Source organism: Phycodurus eques, chromosome 20 (assembly GCF_024500275.1).
Source record: "Phycodurus eques isolate BA_2022a chromosome 20, UOR_Pequ_1.1, whole genome shotgun sequence".
Lineage (NCBI taxonomy): Eukaryota > Metazoa > Chordata > Actinopteri > Syngnathiformes > Syngnathidae > Phycodurus > Phycodurus eques.
The window spans coordinates 10531698-10553730 of NC_084544.1; the positions used below are offsets into that span (position 1 = coordinate 10531698).

Here is a 22033-nt window from a genome sequence, read left to right on the forward strand (position 1 = left end):
AATTATCAAATAGCACTTGATGATTTCCGGGCAGGCTTTCACAATAATGGGAGATTATACGTGTCCGTGTGTAATCATTTGTCTTTGTCCTGAATAATCAAAAAACATCTGCAGCTGCTCCCTCACTGTTCTGTGATGTTCAGTATATTTCAGGCCGGATGTATTAAAGCTTGATTATATTTAACCACGGTGATGTTAAAAATAACCATAACACATTTCTCTTGATCCAGGTAGTCTCCTGCGTGAAACAAATACAGGATGGGTGTCTCCTGCCTCCTGGCGTTGATTAGTGGAAGTACAAAAACATGCTAAATAGATTTGTCAATACAGCATTTATTTGCTCTGATTATTGTAAGATGCATAATACAAGAGTTTGAATAACAACCGCACACGTATAAAGAAAGTCTATCAATACCTTGTATGTTCCAATGTAAATCCAGTGGTGCCTTGAGTTCCGAGTTTAATTTGTTTCATGACCACGCTTGTTAACGCATAACACCATTTCCCCATTGAAATGTATGGAAAAATGCCATTTATCTGTTCAAGCCTTACATAAAAAGTCGTCATAAAAATGTGGACATAAATAATTAAAAAGAATGAAAGTTTTTGTGCCACATTCTCCTTCAATGCACATTGTGCTGCCCATTCTGGTGTGCGTGCCTTAGCCACCTGATGGCAGTATAAGACATGGTGCTCTCGGCTTCTCAGTACAGCAGTAATATTTCTCGTTCTTCACAGGGGATAAAGCATATATGCCTGTGAGTATTGTTATATTATCCTTCTACGAGTTGTTTCACTGATTGTGTTCAAATATCTGTTGCTTGGAAGGTAACAACACACACAAAAAAATACAAGTTTAATTCTCTTTTTTTAGTTTGACAGTAACCTCCATCTGACAGAGCCTCTTTTTTGAAGAATATTTATGAATTGTATCTGACAAACTGTGGCTTGTTTTGAAGTGAGTAGAGTCGCCTGCTACCACACAGCACTCATATTTAAAGTTTGCACTCGCAAGACAGAGCAAAAATTTTTTTTTTTTTTAAATCAGCCGATCGATGGCTCGTATCTCAAACACTTGTAATTTGGGTCACTCGTATGTCAAGACACCACAGTACTGCCTATACAATATTTGACTTGTGTAAAGTGATGTTCCGTGAATTCAGTTAAGAAATGTGCAAGAACTACAGAGGAACACCTGCTATCTGAGCTGCCTCGGTGAGGACCTCTCCAGCGTGTTGTTTGTATTTCACTGACAACTCTTTTGCCCTTCTCACTTCTTTCATGTTCTTTTCCAGATTCTCATTTAGTCTTCCTTGCTCCTGGTAAGTCTCCGCGACCGTCTTCACCTGTTCGGCAATTTTAACCTTGCTCCGAAGTAGCCAGCCAATCAGCTCTTGAAGAGTGGTACCTTTGGATATGGCGGCCTTGGTGTTCTCAGAAGCGTACTTCAGCTCTTCTTGAGCTATTCGCAGAGCGGGAGGAACTGAATTCTCATTATCTGCTCCGTCTGACTCCACGGGACCCACAGAGAGGGAGAAGTCGTAGCCCTTCATCCTTAGTGTGACCTTGTATTTGTCTCCTTGAAGACCAATGATAGGAAATTAAACAAAAAAAAGGCCTCACTGAAGCTCATAGTCACAATATGACCCTCTTAAAGCCACTCACTGTGTTCTTCACTGATCTTGCCCACGCATTCGGATATAGTCAGATCATCATCACGTGTACAGCCACAATTCTTTTGCAGGTTTCTGATGTGTCGAACCATGGACTCATATCGTTCTTGCAGCTCATTGAAGGTCTCGGCCACATCGGAAAACCTCAAATCCAGCTCTGGCACGCATAACCGCCTCATCACTAGTCTGCCTGTCTGCTGCACATCTAGCAAAGAATCACAAAAACCACACGGATTCTTAACAGATTCACTAGACAGGCAGGGCCCAGGATAACTTGTGAGTTAAAGATGATGATGATGTACCGCTGTTTGCTGGTCGTGTTAGCCTAGCAGATTCAGCTCCATTTAGTTGAGGTGGACAGGGCTGCAGGAGAGGCTGCCTCTGATAATGCAAATCAGTTTTTGTTTTTTTAAATGAAGCTTTACTTAACCCGATCTCTTTTGCAAGAGAGACTTGACCAAGATAGTGGCATGAAATTTCAGACAATAACATTATTAAAGGAACATAAAAGCATGTACAACAACACATTCTAACAGAATCATATAATATAAACACATACTACCAAATATTTGGGGGGGGGGGCTTAACAAGTTTTTAGGGAGGCTGAAGAGATGTCAGAGTGAATGAGCGCACAGTGCTACACCTCTTGAGCTGGGGTTGGGGTCAGTGCCTTGCTCAGGGGCACCTTGACAGAAGAAGACAGGCCTTTCATCAACATCTAGTTGCCGTTTTTGGGTTTTTTGGTCGACCACAGGACTCAAACCGTGACGTAGAAGAGCTTCAGTTTTTACTTTACTGTTAAATAAAAACGTCACATCATATACACTATCTGAGACAAAAAAAAAATACATCATTTGGCATGGTCCAATGTTTGTTATTTATCCAAGCTGTCTTGCGTCGGTGAGATTATAGAATTCAATAAAACACCATACTTGAGGCAAGTACAGCGTGCCTCGTTAGGATGGAACACATAGTTGCACTAGTTGTCATTGTGCAGCTAAATGTGAAACTTTGTCCCTGGAAGCTCAAGCAAACCCACTTACAGTAGATCCCTTTGCCAATAGTACATTGCTAGTGCATAGAATTTCACACATACCTCGTTGTCGAAGTTTTCTTCCAGGAAACAGCAAGTGCAGAGGCAACGGAGCATTTTCTGCAATTCGTGTGCGTCTCTCAAATTGTTTTCGGGTCAATGATTTCTGACAATAGAGTCCACATTCCACATGACGTCATTGTCATATGACTCCTGAAAACTATTCTGACTGTTATCTTTTTTATTATTATTACTGTAGTCAGGTGTGCACACACCAGCATACACTGCATTGGAGGAGAAAATGTAACCCAATTAAATGTGCCTTTTTATATAAAAGAATTTGTAAATAGATGCATACATCTTTCCTCAAAACCCTAAATTGTATTTAATATACTTGTTTGTAATGCTAAATGTGGATATTACATATTACAACACCGTTCCGTGGGCTAAGTGCCTGCTGTAGTGTCGTGGCAGAAATGGGCCAAGTTATTATTACGAACTCGCAATTACGACAACCGCTGTTGGAATGACAGCAACTCAGTACTTGTATTGTGGAGGAGAGCCGACTCATGCCAGCATGCTTTTAGCCAAACCCAAAAAATCCTGACAACTGAAATGGTCAAAGAGTTTATCACCTATCTCAACAGTCCCGTACAACATTTTTCTAAGCCTTTGTATGTTTTAGCACTCATCTTCAAACATATTTAACGTATTTACTAACAAATCACTTAAATCCCTTGACAGGGTCTTTAAGTTACACAACTGCACATCTCCGGTAATCGTTAGCTAATTTAATATAGCCTACCACCGCCTAGTTAAATTGTCTTGACTGTCAACAAAACCTTTTTATTTTTATTTTTCAAGTATCTCGTCTATTGCAATTTAGTGTTTATGTTGACATGAGTGCTTTGAGCAGATAATTATTGTTTGCTATCATTTTTGGCACTTCATGTTAATAGTGGACTAGCAGAGTCAATACAATATATTCGTTTTTTAACTATCTTTTAATTGCTTGCTTGCTGTCATTTTTAAAAGGCCAATATGTATTTAAGCTGTCTTATTGCATACATTGGTAATTAAAATGACAAATTATTGTGTAAGCACTGAATACATGAATTACATAGTATACAGTCCATTTCATAAAACATCAATAAAAAATATTAAGAACCCATTTTGATAATACCGTATGTCATTGTGCAGTTTGAAACGACCACAGCAAATGTTAATCAAAGGCACAAGTTGAAACTAAAGGATAATGAATAGAATATGATCATAGAGTTGCTTCATAGCATCTCTTCAAGTCCACGAAATGTGCTCCCCTCCATTTGCTCACATGTACCTATCTTAATCATTGAGCTCTAAAGCAGCAAAGCGGTTGCTTATCCCGTCATTCCCTCTCCTTCTTGGTCCTCTCCCTCTCCCTCTCGTTTGTCCCAGCGCTCCTCTTCCTCTTCTTCCCCGCTCACCGCCTCGCCCCCTCCCTGCCCCCCCTGAAGAAGGCTGAGGCTTGGAGCTGCAGTTCTTCACGGCCTGGAGCAGGGTGGAGTAAAGGGCAAAAGAAAACTCTGGCAGCATATGTTCTACTGTTCCGCCGCTTTTTAGGTAGTTGAGAACGCCGTGCACCATGGTACCGCTGAACAAACTAATTGAAACACACAGAGAGTAGAGTCATCAAATCACACACACAAAATACCTTGGAATTGCGAACAACAAATTACTAACAGTGCCTACAGCTGAGCGGCAACTACCCTTGTCAGTCACCTTGTGTGACACATATACTCTTGAAAAGTAAGGATTATTTGGCTTTTGTGTGAAATTTTAGGAGGAACTTAAAATTCACCACAACCGGTACCAAGTTGCAACAAAGATGCAGAGACTGGAAGAGTTAGAGAGAGGCATAGAAGTGGACATCCTTGGAAATGTGCTGATTTATTCATGGCTCAACTACCTGTTGTGAATTTTGCCATTCAGCTCCTTAATAGAGAACGAGTACAACCAGTACTGACACAATGAACAGTTAAACGTGCATTCAAAAGTTTAGACAGGGTCAAATTAAGCTCACCTGTAAAGGTTATAGTGCTTTTTAGGTTTATCCTTAAATTTCATCTCAAACTTTTTGTGAGAACTATAAATACTGTAGTCGGTAATCGCAAACAGTGTATTATTTATATTCTCTCTTACTGTAAGAGGCTGACTTCTGGCAGCAACAATAGCTGATTCAGAGACCGTGCGCTCCAGAGGCAGGCCTGCCATTGGCTGAAGCTGTGAGCCCCTGCGACATCCAAGCGATGTCTCGAAGACCTCACACGTATTTGATCCAGCTGACCAATCAAACGGCGCTCTTCAAACCACTTACGCTTTGGGACTGGAATTGTGAAACACAACATTGATACTGAGGAAGAGCCATTTCTTTGAGCTTTTATAATAATAGATATAAAATATGCACGGGGTACAAAAGACAATTGTCACACACTGTAACTAACCAGGAATTTCGTAGTATACAGTTCCAGACTGCTGGATCAAAACTATCTCTCCATAAACCATTCCCAGGACCAAGGCCTGGAGCTGAAGCTCTGAAGGCTTTGGTACGGCCTCCTGCAGCCAGAAGCTTGTCACTGCAACAGGCAGCCACATGTTGTCGGGAAGATGAGTCAAAGCGGACGGATCCACCCGTAAGACTTCAAAAAGGGCTTTACGACGATGTGTCGCTGGGACCTGGATAATTGAAAGGATCCGTAACCAAATTAGCATCAGCCCTATTCCTTTTGAAACTTGATTTGCAAAACATACTGTACAGTGGTTATACAGTGGACCCCTCGCTGTTCACCTATTTGCAGATTCCCCATCCCCCCAATTTTTGTTTTCTTTTTTGGGGGAACCAACCGCAGAAATGCTTACTGCCGATATTACCTCTTTAAATTAAAAAAATGAAGGGGGAAAAAGCTTAGGAATAGCTGCATATCCTTTTTTTTTTTCTTCAAATGGAACCTGGGCTTTTACTCAAAGTGGAGCCACTTATAAACAGCTTAATTTTTATTTTTTCATATACGGTATTAGCTTTTTAAATGTATTTTACTCACAATCCCTCAAGGGGAAATTCAATTTACAATCTGTTACTGTATGTACACGTAATGCTTTGCATAACACAAAATAAATAACACATACATTTAAATAATGACACCGAGCTTCTCTGTAAATTGTGGCAGTGCTTCAATAATCTCAACGCAGAACATCACACACAAAGATTCTGAATCTCAAATCTCACGTAATCACACATGATCTCACAAAAAGTAAGTGTTGTAGAACGAGGAAGTAATTCATAAATATAAATTTTTGGACAAATGCAGTGAAATTTGGATAATTTCCCACAACACCCCTTAGTTACTTTGAAATTCATTGATGATATTAGTCACAGGAGAAGGGTTAATTTTAATAGTTACCTTGCTGAGGGTATCCACATGTAAATGTGATTTTAACCGCTGTGGCTTCACCTGGTTTCTCTTCAGGTTGAGATTAAGCCGATCAAACTCCTCCACGCATATGGGGGTGCCGGAGACTTGCTGGGCGGCTGCAACGGCGCCTTGATCATTGCTAAATCTTTCATTTCCGCCGCTCTGCTGATGAAATTGAAATTCCCCGTGCACTTGGCCCCCTCTACCTCTCTGGGTAAAACTGTCTTGTACTCTCAATTGCTGCGATCTGACAGGACCCCCTTGCCACCCTTCGAGCAGTAATATCCCATATATAGCCTGGCGTATAGCTCTGGCGCAACAATGGCTACTTTGCTGCCTGCTGTTCTCCACCTGTGGATTGAGCAGCACCCTGCGCATAACCAAAGCATCAACCACTAAGGGAGCCAAACACCCTTGTATTGCAACTGCTGACAAGCATTGGGGTAATGTTGACCAATGCCTTTCTGGAACCTTGTATTCAGTGAACCAACAAGTCAAGGGGCTGCGAGGGGTGACGTGGTACTCATTCATAGCTTCTTGTAGCTGTGAACTCAGCCCACCTTTCTCCATTTTCCTATTCCCACCACTGTTTTCTCTCATGAGCCTTCTCACTTCCGCCAGGGCCTCCACTGAACTTGAAAAAGAGGACAGCCAGCGAAGCAGGACATCAATACGGGAAGAGGGTGATTTACGGCTGCCATTTCTCTTATCTATCAAATAGCGAAGTGTTTCAGCCTCTGTTGGAGTGCCGTAGTCATTACCAGTCAGGACAGCACAGAGAGGCAGTAACTCTGGATTCATTCCCCCATAAAAATGGCAGAGACCCTTAGTGGTGTAGCACCGAGCTGGGATGTAGCGGTGAAGGGCTTCCCCATTAATATTGGTCCACTGGAAAAAATTGAGTGGCAGGTATCCACCTATGATGAGATAAAATACACTTAAAAATACTTGTATCATCTAACAAAATATTTTCAGTGCCATAAAAAAAGTATGTGCCCCCTTCCTGATTTCTTTATATATATATATATATATATATATATATATATATATATTTCACACATTTCTGATCATCAAGCCAACTTTAATATCTCACAAAGGCAACCCAAGTACCTACAAATAAAACATTATTTGCTGCAGTTATGTTGGTGTACCAAAGTATTGGAAATGGCTTTGTAATATTTTCGAGATTTATTTAAATCACTCTGTTTCTAATTTTCCTGTAATTTCTTTGGATTGTGGCATGATGTATCATTTTTTTCTGTTCTTCTAACCTACTTCACTTTCTCTAACAGGTACCATTTAAGTGCTTTATTGTTAGGTAAATTGGGATTTTCCCTTCCTCAATGAATACAATCCTCAAATGTGCATTATATTTATTTGGGTTGTTTTTGTGAGATATTAAAATTAATGTGATGATATGGAACAGGCGGCACGGTGGCCGACTGGTTAGAGCGTCGGCCTCACAGTTCTGAGAACCCGGGTTCAATCCCCGGCCCCGACTGTGTGGAGTTTGCATGTTCTCCCCGTGCCTGCGTGGGTTTTCTCCGGGCACTCCGGTTTCCTCCCACATCCCAAAAACATGCATTAATTGGAGACTCTAAATTGCCCGTAGGCGTGACTGTGAGTGCGAATGGTTGTCTGTTTGTATGTGCCCTGCGATTGGCTGGCAACCGGTTCAGGGTGTACCCCGCCTCCTGCCCGATGACAGCTGGGATAGGCTCCAGCACGCCCGCGACCCTAGTGAGGAGAAGGGGCTCAGAAAATGGATGGATGGATATGGAACATTTGTCACACATATGTATTCAATTGTGGTGGATATGCAAAAAAGAGAAAAAAATCAGGAAGACGGCATTTACTTTTTCAAGGCACTGTATTTACTTATAAGGAAGTCTAATACCTGGCAGGTCAAAAATAAAAAAATCACTGTCGTTGCTCAAAACTGGGCACCGCCATTGGTGTGCCAAACAGGCAATGTCCCAGTCAGCCTCAGCAAGACACTGGACCAGGGAGACCCCCTCCTGAATTAGGACCTCAATAAAGACCTGCCTCGTAAGGATGGGGAGAACTGAGCCATTTCGGCCTTGAGAGATATTCTCTGCTTCCTTTATTCTGGACTGCAGACGCTGCTGCAAAGTGTCAAACTTCTTGTTGCTGGGGTCAATTCCTGAAAAGAGTTTTAAGAAACTATAAGAATTAAATAATAACAGGAATACCAATAGAGATTAAAGTCTGCTGTTAAATGTTTGAATTACCTCCATCCAGAAGCACATACGGCTCAATACCACAGACCTCCAGGGCAGTGAGGAACTCATGCACAAGGGATGCAAAGGCATCATAGTCTCCTCCATGTTGTCTATCCAAACCGTGTTTCAAGTAGAGATTGAAATACAAACTGCTGCCGTCGACAACCAGGCGGCTGCCTCTGAATCGGACATCGGAAAGGAAATTTCGGTTTCCTTCCACAAAGGTAGTAAAACCATGGACGCCCATGGGATCTCAGGGTCTTGAAAGACAAGGAATGACAGGATATAGTGGTTATAAACATCAGAGGTGTGAGGCAGACATGCCAACCACTAGCGAACAGACACACCTTGGTATTTTAACAAAAGGTAGTGTATGTGTCCTAGTGTCCTGTAAGCAGCAGCATAGAAATTCTAGCATTGCTCAGGCAAACAAAAAGGGCAAATCTGTGGAAATCGGTACAAAATAAGGAGCAGGTGTTGAATTTTTTTGGGCCTCATTTTATTCCATTGAAGGTCTTTTCACACCGCACTTGGCAACACAGCGTGTCGTCGACGAACCCATTCGTTGTGCTGACGGTGCGGGACCACAGAATGCCGTGTCGCGGTGAGTGCAAAGGGCGTTTGACGCGGCGCACCCACAAATAGAAAAATGTTTTATTCGAGAGCGGCGTTGTGATGACTTCAGAAAGCGCCTCCAATAGAAGAAGCGCTGGCAAAGTGATTTCTGAGTGCTATTTTGGCGGACCTGTACTGCAAACGGGATGAGGAATATGGATAAAGTCACAATAAATGCAGTGTCCCACTATCCACTTTACAGAGCTTTCTCTGAAGGAGGCTTTCAAACTGCTCCCAGCTCACCCTTGAAGCGCTCTTCGTGGAAATGTAGCTATCAAACAAACTTGAATTCTCCAAGATGCTGCTGTGAAATTAGTAGGGGATGCACCCACTTTTTTTTCTTTTTCCTGATTTACATGGAGCCTTCTATTCCGATTACAATCTGTTTAGAAACCCAAACCGAATGAAAATGCATTCGGTTTCAGAAGGGTGTAATATTGCTTTTGCCAAACCGATCAGAAGTAAATTTTCGCCACGTAAACTGTCATTCGGCATAGCGGGAGGAAACTCTTGTCTGCGCATGCTCCGTCTCGACGTGAATGCGCGGTGGCATTATCGATTACGCACGTTGTATATCCAAGTGTATCTGTCTGCAGTGTCTGGTTTTTAACCACTTATGAGTATTTCTTCATCAAATGTTGGGGTTTTTTTTTTTCAATAAACGTATAAAACCAATCCCAACTACTGTGCTGAATAGTCAACGGATCTCCATTCTGATAAATGACGTAACGTTCACGACGTAGTGTGCATGTCACACAGCTTTTCCGATTAAATGTAGTGCATATGTATACACCGAATCGGAATAGATGTCGTCACATGTAAACGGTTTACCAGAGCTCTCCAAGCTGAATGGGCAAGGTGGCACTGGGGTGTCGACTGAGCATGTGCGGCGTGAAAAGGCAGGACGGTACACGATTTAAACTATTTGTTGACACCTTGTATTTGCCAAAATTTGAACTGAGTTAATCACTACTCTTTTGTGTCGCAACACCCTTTACAATTGCTGCTCATACTAACTTTTTCGCTTTCCAAAGTAATATTCCGTATCTTTACCTCAGTGCTTAGAATCCAGGCCAAAATGCACGCCTTTCTTGAAATGAATGTCAACCCCGGAGCTGTTCATCTAATCTATTTAAAATCTTGTTTTGTTCCCAGCGTTGAATTTTCCTGGGTGGGTTTGACACACTTCGCTTTTCTTCCACATATGAAGAGAAAACTAGATCCACCTGCTCGCTGTAGCAGCCCTGCGAACCGACGTGCCTACGTGGCGGCCATATTGGCACGGGTGACGTGCCCATCAAAGACACTGGATGGACGTTGAAATTATGTCGTAACTTGCTCATTTCTCAACCGATTTTTATGAGGTTTACTTTTTTCTTCAATGTCCAAGCGTGTAATATCAGTACAATGCATTTGAAGAAAAAAGATATATGCTAAATTAAAGGTTATTCCCAGTTGCCGTGATTGTGCGGCATTTTGTACAACCGTATGCAGCACAATGTGCCAATATCCTTGTTCTTTCAATTTTCTTGCCGCCCATAGTCATAGTCACTGGCGCTTTTGCCCCAACTAGCTTAGTGTCGTTGTAAGCACGTATCTTAAAAGAGGCGGTTCATATCTGCCCATATTTATATCTATATTTTTTGGTTTCGATTGGTGGTGCTCGTTACCGCCCTCTGTTGAACAAATAGAAGCATTGCTCCTGACATCTCGCGAGAGTATGCTAGATCCCCGGAGCTAGCATGCGTGCTAGTCAGTTTTGTTCTCTCGTTTTATCTTAATCAGTGTTCATTCTCGCTATGTCCGGAGGAACGAACCTTGAGTTTCCCGGGACAAGTCAGACCAGCTCCGGGTTCGCCGCGCATCGCAAAAAAGACAGCAGTCCGTCAGCCTGGTTCTGGGAGAGTCCTGACACTTTAGCTCAGCTGGAGATAGTGCGCCAGTGGATCGGGAAGCACTACAAAAAGGTAGTTAGCTCGCAGCTAACAAGCTAGCCACCTCCTTCCAGCGGATTGTAAACAGACATCCCTCAGGGGTTAACGTTTGCATCGACATTTTCCTTTTAGAAACGAAATCGAAACTCCACATATGCACTGAAATGAAATGTAGCATCACGCCGATGGTCACTCAAAATAATATTAACAGTTGGATTGAAGAATATTGGAGAAAATGGAGCACCATGATTAGCGAATGAGTCACCTTCTCATAGTGATGAAATCTCTGTTTTGTTTAGTGTGTGTTGGTGGATGCTCCATCATGTCAGGCACTGGCTGCTGTGACGCTGCAACTCCTCCAGTTTCAAGAGGATGCTTTTGGCAGACGAGTTCCAAATCCTGCCCGCAACAAACTACCCGTAAGTCTGTCACATTTTCTTAATTGATACAATAAAACACACTAACCTGATCATCACCACTGTCCAACGCCTTGTTTCCCAACCTTTAATTAGATAATAAAGGCACATATTTGACATTACGAACATCTAATGACACACAACCAAACAAGAAATTATTCTGGAATATTGATGTTGTCGTCTCAATTCACTCACACACATACTTACTGTGGACCTTACTGGACCTGTTTAGTCCACTTTAGGGTGAAAACAAGATAAATACATGTGTCTCGTTTATGTGATAAATGTAAACATGAATGAAGTCTAAACATTGGATATGGTCATCCTTGGTAGCTCTTGAGGACATCTTGTGTAAAGCATAGACTGTGTAGTTGTTTAATACTTCTACAGTCGCTTTGTCCTGGTCTCCCGCCATAGGGCTCCGCAAGTGACCTGAACAGGAAGGAGATGCTTCCACCTCTTTTACCGAATGTGGAAGTTGGTTTAGCGTAAGCCCTGTTGTACACAAAGCTGTTTTAAGGCACCATTTAATTGTTTGCCTATCAATAAACATGGCTGGCATAGATAGTTGAACAAAGATGCATTTGTAGTCCATCCATCTATTTTCTATACTACATATCCACACTTGGATTGTGGGTGAGTGGGAGCTCATCCCTGCTGAGTTTGGACGAAAGGTGCGGTACACCCTGAACTGGTCGCCAGTGCACATATAGACAAACAACCACTCACATTCACACCTATGGACAATTTAGAGTCCTCACTTAACGTAAGAAACATGTTTTGGGAATGTGGTAGGAAACCGCAGTAGCCAGAGAAAACCCACACAAGCAGGGGGCGGACATGCAAACTGCACACAGGAAGTTTGGAATCCGGATTTGAACCCCTAACTTGAGAATTGTGAGGCGACTGTGCTAATCACTCGGTCACTACTGCGCTGTCCATATTTGTTGTAAATAAATAAATAATACTTTTCAGACCAATTAAGTGAAATTAGATCATTTCCTGCCTTACACCTGATGACCTCCCACACCATCAGCAAGATATAAGCAATTCAGTAGCACTGACTGAGGAATGTTTAACTGAAACCTTTTCTAGACGCAGTGTTTCATGGACCTGCGGCCAGGGGCTGGACTCTGTCACATTCTCGGTTCTGCTTACAAGTTCAAAGTTGAGCAAGGCTGGTGAGTCGCAAACGTCCCCACAAACTGTCTTTGCTAATGAGTGATAATGAATTAACTGGACCTCCACTCTCTGCTTTCACAGGCGAAGATTTGACTTGCAAAATCCATCAAGGACTGAAAGGAATGTTGAAATGTTTGATGTGATTGAAAGAACATTATTACAGGTAATGGCACACTTAAACAGCAATTTCCCATGAAGCAATGAATGTGAATGTTTGTTTTCATGTGTGTGTGTATGTCAACAGCACAGCTGTATGTCACATCCGGTGGTTTATCTGGACCCTTCACTGGATCAGGAGCTGGCTAGCAGAATTAGTGGTGTCGTTACAAAGCACCAGGTAAAGTGATTCGGCTTGAAAACGCTACAGGGTTAGGTCCAGAAGTATTTGAACAATGACAGTCGGGCTTTTATGGTCTTCTGCAAATGGAGATACTCTACATAAAATGGCCGTAATTCCTAAATGGTGAATGCTATTGTTTTTGTCACTCTTCTTAATGAACGGCTACTCTTTGATCACAAAAATAATGTTTGCTGTGGACAAAAATAACTTGGGTTGACTCTACTTTGGTCAAGCATGTGATTCCTAGGTCATTTGTGATAATCTTGCACAGACTAATTTGTGCTGGCTTTGCTTGTATCCATGCAGGGTACACTTAGTGTGGGCAGAGACCTGGCCAGTCACCACATATATCCATTCCCCTCATCCACAGACGAAGGTGGGTTAAAGCACCTGTATGTAATAACTAAATGTCACACAGTGATGACAGAATTGTATTTTACTTAAGTATTTGCGTTCCAGATGAATGGATTCGGCCTGTCATGCGAAAACAAAGCCATATCCTGGTACATTGGGGCATGCACCCTGACAGGTATTAGACGGGTGCACATGTGAACACGCAACAGATTCACAAACAAAAACATTCACTGTTAGTTTTTTTGTTTTGTTCCATCTTCGTAGTTATGACACCTGGTTGCCCTCAAATGATATCGATGGAGATGTTGAGGACCCCCCTCATCCAGAGAAACCGTGGAGGGTGAGCATGAGCACACATGCTATATTTTCTGAGTGTAAGTCCTGTTGGCATTTTAAAACCCACCACTGGTATAGTACTTGCATTTGTTTTATAACAGAGAAAGCTATAGTACACACACTAATATTTCTCCTTCAAAGTTGCAGTTTGTTTACAGTTTGCCAAATTGATTGACAGGTTACACACTGTGTCGTGCGGTTATGATGTCACACCATTTACATAAGTGGCACAGATATTGGCATCCTGCTTACTCGCCCCGCGGTGAGACCACAAGGCAGACCAAACAATAGTGAGCAGATTTTCCAGGTTCTTACTTAGAGAAAATATGACAACGAGATAACTCTTGACGGCATATTTAGCAAGGCGTAACCAACATCAGCAAAGCCAAGTTCTCAATAAAGGCTGTGAAAGCGTAGTTTGTATAGTCTGGGCCGACCTAATGACGTCATCTATATGAATGTTGTTTTATTCGCTTCCTATCTATCATAATGATTTGTATGTGGCTGCGTGCTCCAGGTCCACGCTGGCTATGTTCTGGACACAGATGTTTTCAATGAGTGGATGAACGAGGAAGACTATTGTGTGAATGAAGGGAACGTGTCTCTTATTCTTCGACAGCGCATACAACTACGAGAAGAACAGGTCAGTGGGGTTTTTTTTTTGCACTGGTTTGGGTCCCTGTGAAGGAAAATTTCTTGATGGACAAAGACGAAATGTGCGAATGAATGTCTTTTCACTATTCTCCACATCTGTGTCAGGACACTAAGTCCACTCCCTTCAAAAAGAGAAGACGCTCTCCATCTCCCCTGTCCTCTGAAGCTAGGAAGAAAGGAAAGAAGGGGTATGCAAAATCCAAATTCATTCTTCTATGGGGTTGTTGTGCCCCACTTCCATGTTTAATTTGTGGATATATATGAAGGAGGCGACGTGGACAGCAGGAGGAAGAGCCAGAGGAGGACTTGACCAAAGATATGGAGGACCCCACTCCTGTTCCTAACATGGAGGAGATTGTATTACCCAAGATTGGTAAAATTTTAAACGTGATTTTTTATTTATTTTTTTCCTTCTCCATCACGGAAGTCGATCGTATGGCTTGAGCTCTGTTTTTGCTGAATAAGTTGATATCGTATGACTGTTACTGACATGATCATTGTGTAATGTATCCAGTAAATGTCATGTTTGATTGTATTGTTCTTCACTCTCTTTTGCAGTCAACTTCAAAAAAGACAGTGAGAATACGCCTGTCAAAGGTGGTATCATGGCTGACCTGGGTAAATGTGCCCCTTATGACAATTTACTGCTTAATAGCTCTTAATTTACAGTGCGATATTCCCATGCGTTTTACAATTGCTCTCATTAGAATTGTTTCAAAGTCTTGAATCTTTGCATCAGTTTTGTTGTTCTTCCATTTTATCTGTTTGCACCATACATTCTCATCCGCTACTCTTTCTCTCTTAGATGACCAGGAAGACGATTTTCCGGGAAGGGTAAATATGATTGCCATCAAAATACGTATTGCATTCATTTTTTTCTGTGTCAGTGTAAATATTGGAAGTAACCAATTGATGATGTGTTTGTGCGTGTGGATACTAAACCAGGATGATGAGGAGGGAAGAGTGGAGATTCCTCGCCTATTAGAGGGAGAGGACAACATCACTGAACAAACCCATCACATCATAATACCAAGTTACACATCTTGGTTCAATAACAACAGGTGAAGAAATATGTAGAAGTGTTCCTGTGCGTCCTAACATCATAAGTTGTTTTATTAGTTAATTAAATTGCTTCTTTTACTGTACTTATTCCTAATCCCTTTGTCAGCATCCACTCAATCGAGAAACGCGCCCTCCCTGAATTCTTCAATGGAAAGAACAAGTCAAAATCACCCGAAGTGTAAGTGGTGCTTTTAGAGCCACCATACACCGAGCAACGTAGCCGTCGGGGTTCTCAAACTAGTTTTCATTAGTGGCCGACTGTCGGTAACTAGTTTTGCTGCGATTCCAAATTTGTGTCCCGACGTAGCAGATCTAACGGCCAATCGAAAATGCCATGTTGTAGCAGATGAGCTTTCACAACAAAAATTATGTTTCTGACATCCAGCCAGTCTCCGCCAAGTCGTATCAATACAAAACAGTATCTTCGGTGTGAATATGAATGGAGCCAACAGCCTCTCAAATATCCACACTCCCCTTTTATTTCTTATCTGTTTCCTCTCCTTTTTATTATTGTGGTATAGCTACAGCAGCCAGGGCAATCTGCTTCTTCCTTGACAATCGCGCCACGTTGTTTATGCGTCAATAAAAAAGAACAGTACAGTACTTTCTATGTGGCGCCTCAAAATGTTGCTTCACCGACTCTTTTTTTCACGATTTGTCTATTTCAGTTGCGTTCGGCGGTGTTGCTCGGGTGTGGGTGGCCTTAGACAAGCAAAAAAATAATCATCCGAATATAGAATTTGCTGAAGGTACATTCTTTCCTGTACATTGCAGCTACCTGGCCTACCGTAATTTCATGATTGACACGTATCGGCTCAACCCCCAAGAATACCTCAGTTCAACATCCTGCAGGCGGAATCTTACTGGAGATGTTTGTTCCATCATGAGGTATACATGTGTAGAATTGTGTTCATACAGTATATGTGTGCTCTTAAAAGTACATAAGAATGATTGTGACGATCATTGTGTTCAGGGTGCATGCGTTTTTGGAGCAGTGGGGTTTGATTAACTACCAGGTGGACGCAGAGAGCAGACCGCTCCCCATGGGACCCCCACCCACTCCTCATTTCAATGTTTTAGCAGACACACCCAGTGGGCTGGCCCCCTTACAACACAAACCACTGCAGGTACATGCGAAATTTCTAACAACTCAACAAGAGTGTACAAGTACAATTCGTCCAGACAGTATTCATAGCTTCACCTGTTCCACATTTTCTAATGTTACAGCTTTATTAAAACAAAAACATTTTTTTACCCACAACAGCGTGTGAAAAAAAGTGTTAATTTTTTTTTTTTTTTAGATTATTATTTTGTTTTCCAAAAATGTATCTTGAAAAAAAAGAGAGAGAGGGAGATTCCTAAGAAAACACACGTACTAAGTATTCTTTGCCTTCGGCATGAAGGTTGCCATGAATTAGAAAGGCCCATACCTGTCTACATACGATCCCGCAGTTGACAGTGCATTTCAGAGCACAAACCCAAGCAATACAGGAGTAGCTTCAGGACAACTCTTCAACTATGAAGAGGAATCAGCGAAATTGTCCAAAGATAGGTGTGCCAAGCATGTGGCATCATAATCAAAGACAAAATTGTAATTGCTGCCAAAGGTGGAGTAAAAAGATTTTTTTAAAAAAGTATGCAAAGGCTGTGAATACTTACACATCTGTTTTATTTCTGAATTTTATAGTCTTTTTAATGTTTGCAAACAATTTCCCTCAAATTAAATTGCTCATGTTGTCATAATGGGAGTGTTGTGTGTAGAATTTTGGGAGGAAAAAATGAATCTATTCTATTTCGGAGTAAGGCTGTAACAAAAAAAAAGTGGAAAAGTGAAACGCTGTATACTTCCTGGATGCACTGTATACTTATTTACATTTACTAAATCAGTTCCAATTGTCTGAACTCACTGTCGCAGGTGACAGCATCGCAGCACATGTTGTGCTTCCCTGAAAAGAGCCGAGAGAAGCCTTCAGATTGCCAGAATTTCGGCTTGCGCATGGATGTTTATGCCAAGAAACACCCAAAGGTCTCAGCTACAGCAGAAAACATGCTGAAATGTTTTAATTAACCTCTGTAGATATTTTTTTTGTTACCTGTTCAATGTACTGCACTTCCCCAACTTTTACTCCAACGATTTATTCGTACCCCTTTTTAACATCTAACGTTTGCTGTTGTTCTTTGTCTTAGACAAAGGGAGCTTGTGCAGGACGGGAATGGACAGAGCAAGAGACGCTTTTGTTATTAGAGGTAAGACTTATTTCTATTATTATGAAACATAAAAGTACCATTGTAGTTGGTTAAGCTTATTTTCCGGACTTTCTCAGGCCTTGGAGGTCTATAGAGATGACTGGAATAAAGTATCTGAGCATGTGGGCTCCAGAACGCAGGATGACTGCATCCTCCACTTCCTCCGTCTACCCATAGAAGACCCGTATCTCGAGGATTCGTCCGCCTCCCTCGGCCCGCTGGCATACCAGCCTGTGCCCTTCAGCCAATCCGAAAACCCTGTGATGAGCACTGTGGCCTTCCTGGCCTCGGTCGTGGATCCACGGGTCGCGTCAGCCGCTGCGAAGGCTGCACTGGGTGAGGGGATGAGAAACAACCGGTTTATGTAGTTTTAATCTGATATGCTGTGTCTAAAGATTACATTTGTGTACAGAGGAATTTTCACAAGTCCAGGAAGAGTCTTTAAATGGAATAACCTGCAACCAGCTGAAACTAACCGGTGAGACTGAAGTATAACCATGTACATTCAAACACAATTAATGTCGATAAGGTACAAATTTATTTTCACCCCTCAGACTCAATGGATGCTTCAGAAATGCAGATAAACACCAGTTCCCATCAGGTAAGTGACTAGTTAGGGCAAATGTTTATTCTAAGTCCTGATGTTGACCGTATGTCTGTTTGGACCTAATGCAGGTTGCTGTCAATGCTGATGGGCTCCTGGTTGAATCAATAGTGCCAAAAGTGGAAGGAGAAATCCTCAAAAGAGAGAATGCAGATGAAAGCGAAAGGATTCATATCGGTACGGTGTCAGTGCTTTAATTTGACCAGGTTTTATACCAAATATTTTATCTGTACTTGAGAAATTCGCGCACTTTTCCAGGCACAGGTAATGAGGACGATGGCATGCAGCGTCAGGAGGGAGAAGGAGATGAGGGGAGAGCAGTGATGGAGCTAGATCTTGTAGAGAGCACTGTTACCACGGCAGCAGCAGCTGCTTTGGCCTCTGCTGCGACAAAAGCCAAGGTAAAGGCCACCCTCTCATTTTGGAACCAACCACAAGTATACATTGGCTATTCAGTCTCTTAGCAACTCTGAAACGATTTAGAATATATTAATAGAAAATATTGCACTTCATCCTTTAAGCCACTTCCATATTGCATTTTTTGAAGCTATTGTTTTATGTGGGTTTTTACAGTACATGAAGTATGTGGCGCATGCAGAGGGCACAATGGCAAAACCATTATTCATTGTGACAGTACTAACTTTGTCCCCATTCCGCTCCTGGCCTCACACAGCATTTGGCAGCAGTGGAGGAGAGAAAGATCAAGTCTCTGGTTGCTTTGCTGGTGGAGACTCAAATGAAGAAGCTTGAGATCAAATTGAGGCACTTTGAAGAGCTGGAGACCATCATGGACCGTGAGAAAGAGGCTGTAAGCGAATGAAGCATTTGTCCATTATTTATATCTCTGGGAAAAACGTATTTTGGTGATATATTTTCACGACTGGATTTATATCCATAAACTGTTTTGCAGTTGGAGCAGCAGCGGCAACAGCTTCTTGCAGAGAGGCAGACCTTCCATACGGAGCAGCTCAAACAGGCAGAGTTGAAGCTTCAGCAGCAGAGCCAGCCAGGCTTCCCAACGCAGCATTCAGGTGAGGACGGTGGTGGGAAGTCGGGGCACAGGAGCACTCAACTACATTTTCAACTTAAATTCCAATAGTTGTTACATGAAATTGTATTGATCTATTCTCAAAAGTCTATTCTCTTCATTTCGTAGTGTTTCTCTTGGCTGTAGTGCTTCTTTTACATCTGTTATATATATATATATATATATATATATATATATATATATATATATATATATATATATATATTGCCAATATATTCACTGCCATCTTGGTTTGTTCTCTCTCTCTCTCTCTCTCTCTCTCTCTCTCTCTCTCTCTCTCTCTCTCTCTCTCTCTCTCTCTCTCTCTCTCTCTCTCTATATATATATATATATATATATATATGTATGTGTGTGTATATATATATATATATATATATATATATATATATGTGTGTATATATATATATATATATATATATATGTGTGTATATATATATATATATATATATATGTGTGTGTGTGTGTGTGTGTGTGTGTGTGAATGTGTATGTTGTCCAATTCTAGGGGTCTCTAGAATCAGTAGTGCCGGCCGATGTAATTTAAACTATATTCGCAATGGGACGGTTTCTTTAGCCAATCAGATTTGATTGAATAATCTGCGTCTCTGATGCGTATGATGTATTCCTACTGTTTTGGTTTCTGTCATGTTAGTAGATAAATATTGATTCTAAACTCCTCCAGGTGATGTACACTGCATTGCGTTTTTGTATAGTATTGATGGTTTCTAGAGATGTGATAGTGGTGGTATTAGAGGAGGCTTAAGTGTGGGCAAGTCCCCACAGAAAGCTCAGTTACCAAATGGACGGGCCGCCACTGGGTTAGGAGACACTAAACAAAAAAATCAAACAACTGCATTAAGATCAATCACAGGCTCCGTTTTCGCCTTCTTCAGGTCAGTCCATGACCAACCAGATCGCTCCCAGCGGAGGACAAATGCAGGCGATGGCCCCCCGCCACACCGGAGCACCCAATGGCATGTGTGAGCATTCGTTACTGTGTGCCGCTGGTTCTTACTGCCGTCACCTCGAGCACACTTTAACTGCTTCTTTTGTTGTTACAGATCCGTCCTCGCAGCCCGAAGGCATGACGGCAGCTCAGCCCGGTCTTCCGGCGTCTAGTCACAGCTGAACGCAGTCCGTTAAACTTGATACAAATAATATTTGCTTGGTTAAAAGATGACAGCATTGATGGTCAAACCTTATCCAGTAGTCCCATTCGTAGACTGGATGCTGTGTGTGTGTGTGTGTGTGCGTGCGTGTATTTGCTGAGTGGCTCATACAGTCGAGTTCAAAGCATTAAGTCTGTGAAATATTTGTGTTTACGAGTTGAGGAATCTTCAGATTTATCTCAGTTCATTAAAGTTGTTTTTCTAAGTTACCAGCTCGTCCTCCTGTCTAATTCATGGAACAATGCTGAGAGACCATTTTATTGTTTCACGTTTTTGTTTATCAATTTGCGTCACGTAATGATTAACTTGTCACCTCACCCTCCATGCAGTTACAATTGACAATGTCCCTGAAATTCAGTATTGGAACTTCAACTGTTAACAAAAGCGAAACAAAAATATTCATGTTTGTTCCACCGCATTGTCTTGAGGGAGTTTCTTCAATGATCAGTCTTCACGCTTGTTATAGTGGGATCTCAGTCCTCCCAATAACAAGTTGACACCCTGTGTAACATGAACACAGCATAATGTAAGAAAAAAAAACTTTGACAAATCATAACGTGATACAATGAGGATGACTGAAATTAATTATTCTTAAAAAGGGGATAAATATCCTTCTGCAGTGAGGCCATGCAGATTTTTTCTTTTTTCTTTTTATGTGTAGATCTGCTGATTTCCAATATAAAAGAAGCTGTATGTCAAAGTTCAGTACTATATTTAGTCAGTCAAATCTCATGTTTATGGCACAACTTTAAATAGAGCTCTTGTGTTAGTTCTTATAAGAGAGTTTATAGCTTATGGTATATGTATTACCTGCACTTAGTAAGATATCGTGGTCTTAGTACTTGTGTCGGTTGCTTTTTGAGTTACTTTCAGCATTTTCTGAAACAAGCAAAAAAAAACAAAGCGTACCAAAGTAGTTAGTCAAGGGGAGATATCTCTTAGTTTGGATTAATGTCGAATTACGTACTGTTGTAGATGTATACCACTCCAATCAGTACAGCAGCTGCAGTAACAACTCCGGCTACAGATGCGGTCGACATCGCCAAATCCTTCATCGCTACGTTAATGCCAAACTTTGCCCAAGAAAGGCGTAAAAAGTGTCGAAAAACAATAATTACAATCTATTAGTGGCAGCTGAAAATGAACTGATTGTCCAACTTCAACTCCACTAATGTACACTCTAGGACACGCTGATATTTGAAGGCAATTTATTTACAATGTCAAGCCCATCTTGGGGGTTCAGTGGAGTTTGTACCGCTGTAGGCTAAGGTTTTGAGTAAGTAGAAGAGCTCTTTTTTTTTTTTTCAAGGGTTTATTTTTTTCTTGTTCAAATACAGTGACAGTCCCAATGCACTTTGGGCGAGTTCACACACAGGAAGGCCAGTGCCAAGGTTCAAACTTCCAATACATGGTTTTAATGCAACAACCATAAAAATATCAGGTGATATTTTGATGCAACATGAAGATGGTTTATTTCTTCCTGATCACCTTTTAAAAAAGAACATTTAATAGCACTGACTGCTGTTTTTAATGTGTCTATGTGTTTTTTTCCAGCATTCTATACTATATAATATAAAAAACATACAACAATGGCATAAATAACTAGAATTTGAAGAAATTATAGGCTTCAACTGTAATTTCACATTTTCACCCCGTAATGTATTGGATTACA

General features: G+C 41.5%; 3 protein-coding genes across 5 annotated transcripts; 1 reads left to right on the forward strand and 2 right to left on the reverse strand.

Annotated features, from left to right (window-relative positions):
• Positions 1-335: 335 nt before the first annotated feature.
• On the reverse strand, positions 336-3591 carry si:ch73-345f18.3 (uncharacterized). Of its 2 annotated transcripts, XM_061664502.1 has the most exons (4): positions 2770-3591; positions 1976-2054; positions 1666-1878; positions 336-1579 (listed from the first exon to the last, which is right to left on the reverse strand). In XM_061664502.1, the coding sequence occupies exons 1-4, from the start codon at positions 2821-2823 to the stop codon at positions 1182-1184; spliced, it is 744 nt and encodes a 247-aa protein (XP_061520486.1). In that variant the 5' UTR covers positions 2824-3591; the 3' UTR covers positions 336-1181. The 2 variants fall into 2 exon arrangements, with proteins under 2 accessions (XP_061520486.1, XP_061520485.1); XM_061664501.1 differs by having other exon boundaries at positions 1976-3591.
• A 100-nt stretch (positions 3592-3691) lies between these two features.
• Positions 3692-11192, reverse strand: aste1b (asteroid homolog 1b). Of its 2 annotated transcripts, none has more exons than XM_061664500.1 (7): positions 10834-11192; positions 8411-8661; positions 8056-8322; positions 6147-7075; positions 5190-5421; positions 4888-5071; positions 3692-4348 (listed from the first exon to the last, which is right to left on the reverse strand). In XM_061664500.1, the coding sequence occupies exons 2-7, from the start codon at positions 8646-8648 to the stop codon at positions 4051-4053; spliced, it is 2148 nt and encodes a 715-aa protein (XP_061520484.1). In that variant the 5' UTR covers positions 8649-8661; positions 10834-11192; the 3' UTR covers positions 3692-4050. The 2 variants fall into 2 exon arrangements, with proteins under 2 accessions (XP_061520484.1, XP_061520482.1); XM_061664498.1 differs by lacking the exon at positions 10834-11192 and adding an exon at positions 10070-10357.
• Positions 10745-20570, forward strand: smarcc1b (SWI/SNF related, matrix associated, actin dependent regulator of chromatin, subfamily c, member 1b). Its single transcript, XM_061664497.1, has 28 exons — positions 10745-10983; positions 11250-11369; positions 12462-12547; positions 12630-12711; positions 12793-12885; positions 13195-13264; positions 13348-13417; positions 13507-13582; positions 14096-14221; positions 14338-14420; positions 14499-14605; positions 14791-14850; positions 15038-15066; positions 15178-15293; positions 15401-15472; positions 16069-16182; positions 16268-16421; positions 17210-17320; positions 17482-17541; positions 17619-17877; positions 17954-18019; positions 18096-18142; positions 18217-18322; positions 18404-18546; positions 18819-18953; positions 19056-19176; positions 20086-20172; positions 20254-20570. Exons 1-28 carry the CDS (start codon positions 10816-10818, stop codon positions 20319-20321), a joined length of 2829 nt encoding a protein of 942 aa, XP_061520481.1. The 5' UTR covers positions 10745-10815; the 3' UTR covers positions 20322-20570.
• Positions 20571-22033: the final 1463 nt, after the last annotated feature.

Coding starts and splice junctions, on each gene's coding strand:
- aste1b (XM_061664500.1), bottom strand. CDS start 8,648: ATGGGCGTCCATGGTTTTACTACCTTTGTGGAAGGAAACCGAAATTTC. Junction 8,323..8,410: donor GTATGTGCTTCTGGATGGAG/GTAATTCAAACA, acceptor AACTCTTTTCAG/GAATTGACCCCAGCAACAAG. Junction 7,076..8,055: donor TTTTATTTTTGACCTGCCAG/GTATTAGACTTC, acceptor ATCTCATCATAG/GTGGATACCTGCCACTCAAT.
- si:ch73-345f18.3 (XM_061664501.1), bottom strand. CDS start 2,201: ATGTGTTGTTGTACATGCTTTTATGTTCCTTTAATAATGTTATTGTCT. Junction 1,879..1,975: donor AACACGACCAGCAAACAGCG/GTACATCATCAT, acceptor ATTCTTTGCTAG/ATGTGCAGCAGACAGGCAGA. Junction 1,580..1,665: donor CAAGATCAGTGAAGAACACA/GTGAGTGGCTTT, acceptor TTGGTCTTCAAG/GAGACAAATACAAGGTCACA.
- smarcc1b (XM_061664497.1), top strand. CDS start 10,816: ATGTCCGGAGGAACGAACCTTGAGTTTCCCGGGACAAGTCAGACCAGC. Junction 14,222..14,337: donor TACAACTACGAGAAGAACAG/GTCAGTGGGGTT, acceptor CATCTGTGTCAG/GACACTAAGTCCACTCCCTT. Junction 20,173..20,253: donor CGGAGCACCCAATGGCATGT/GTGAGCATTCGT, acceptor TTGTTGTTACAG/ATCCGTCCTCGCAGCCCGAA.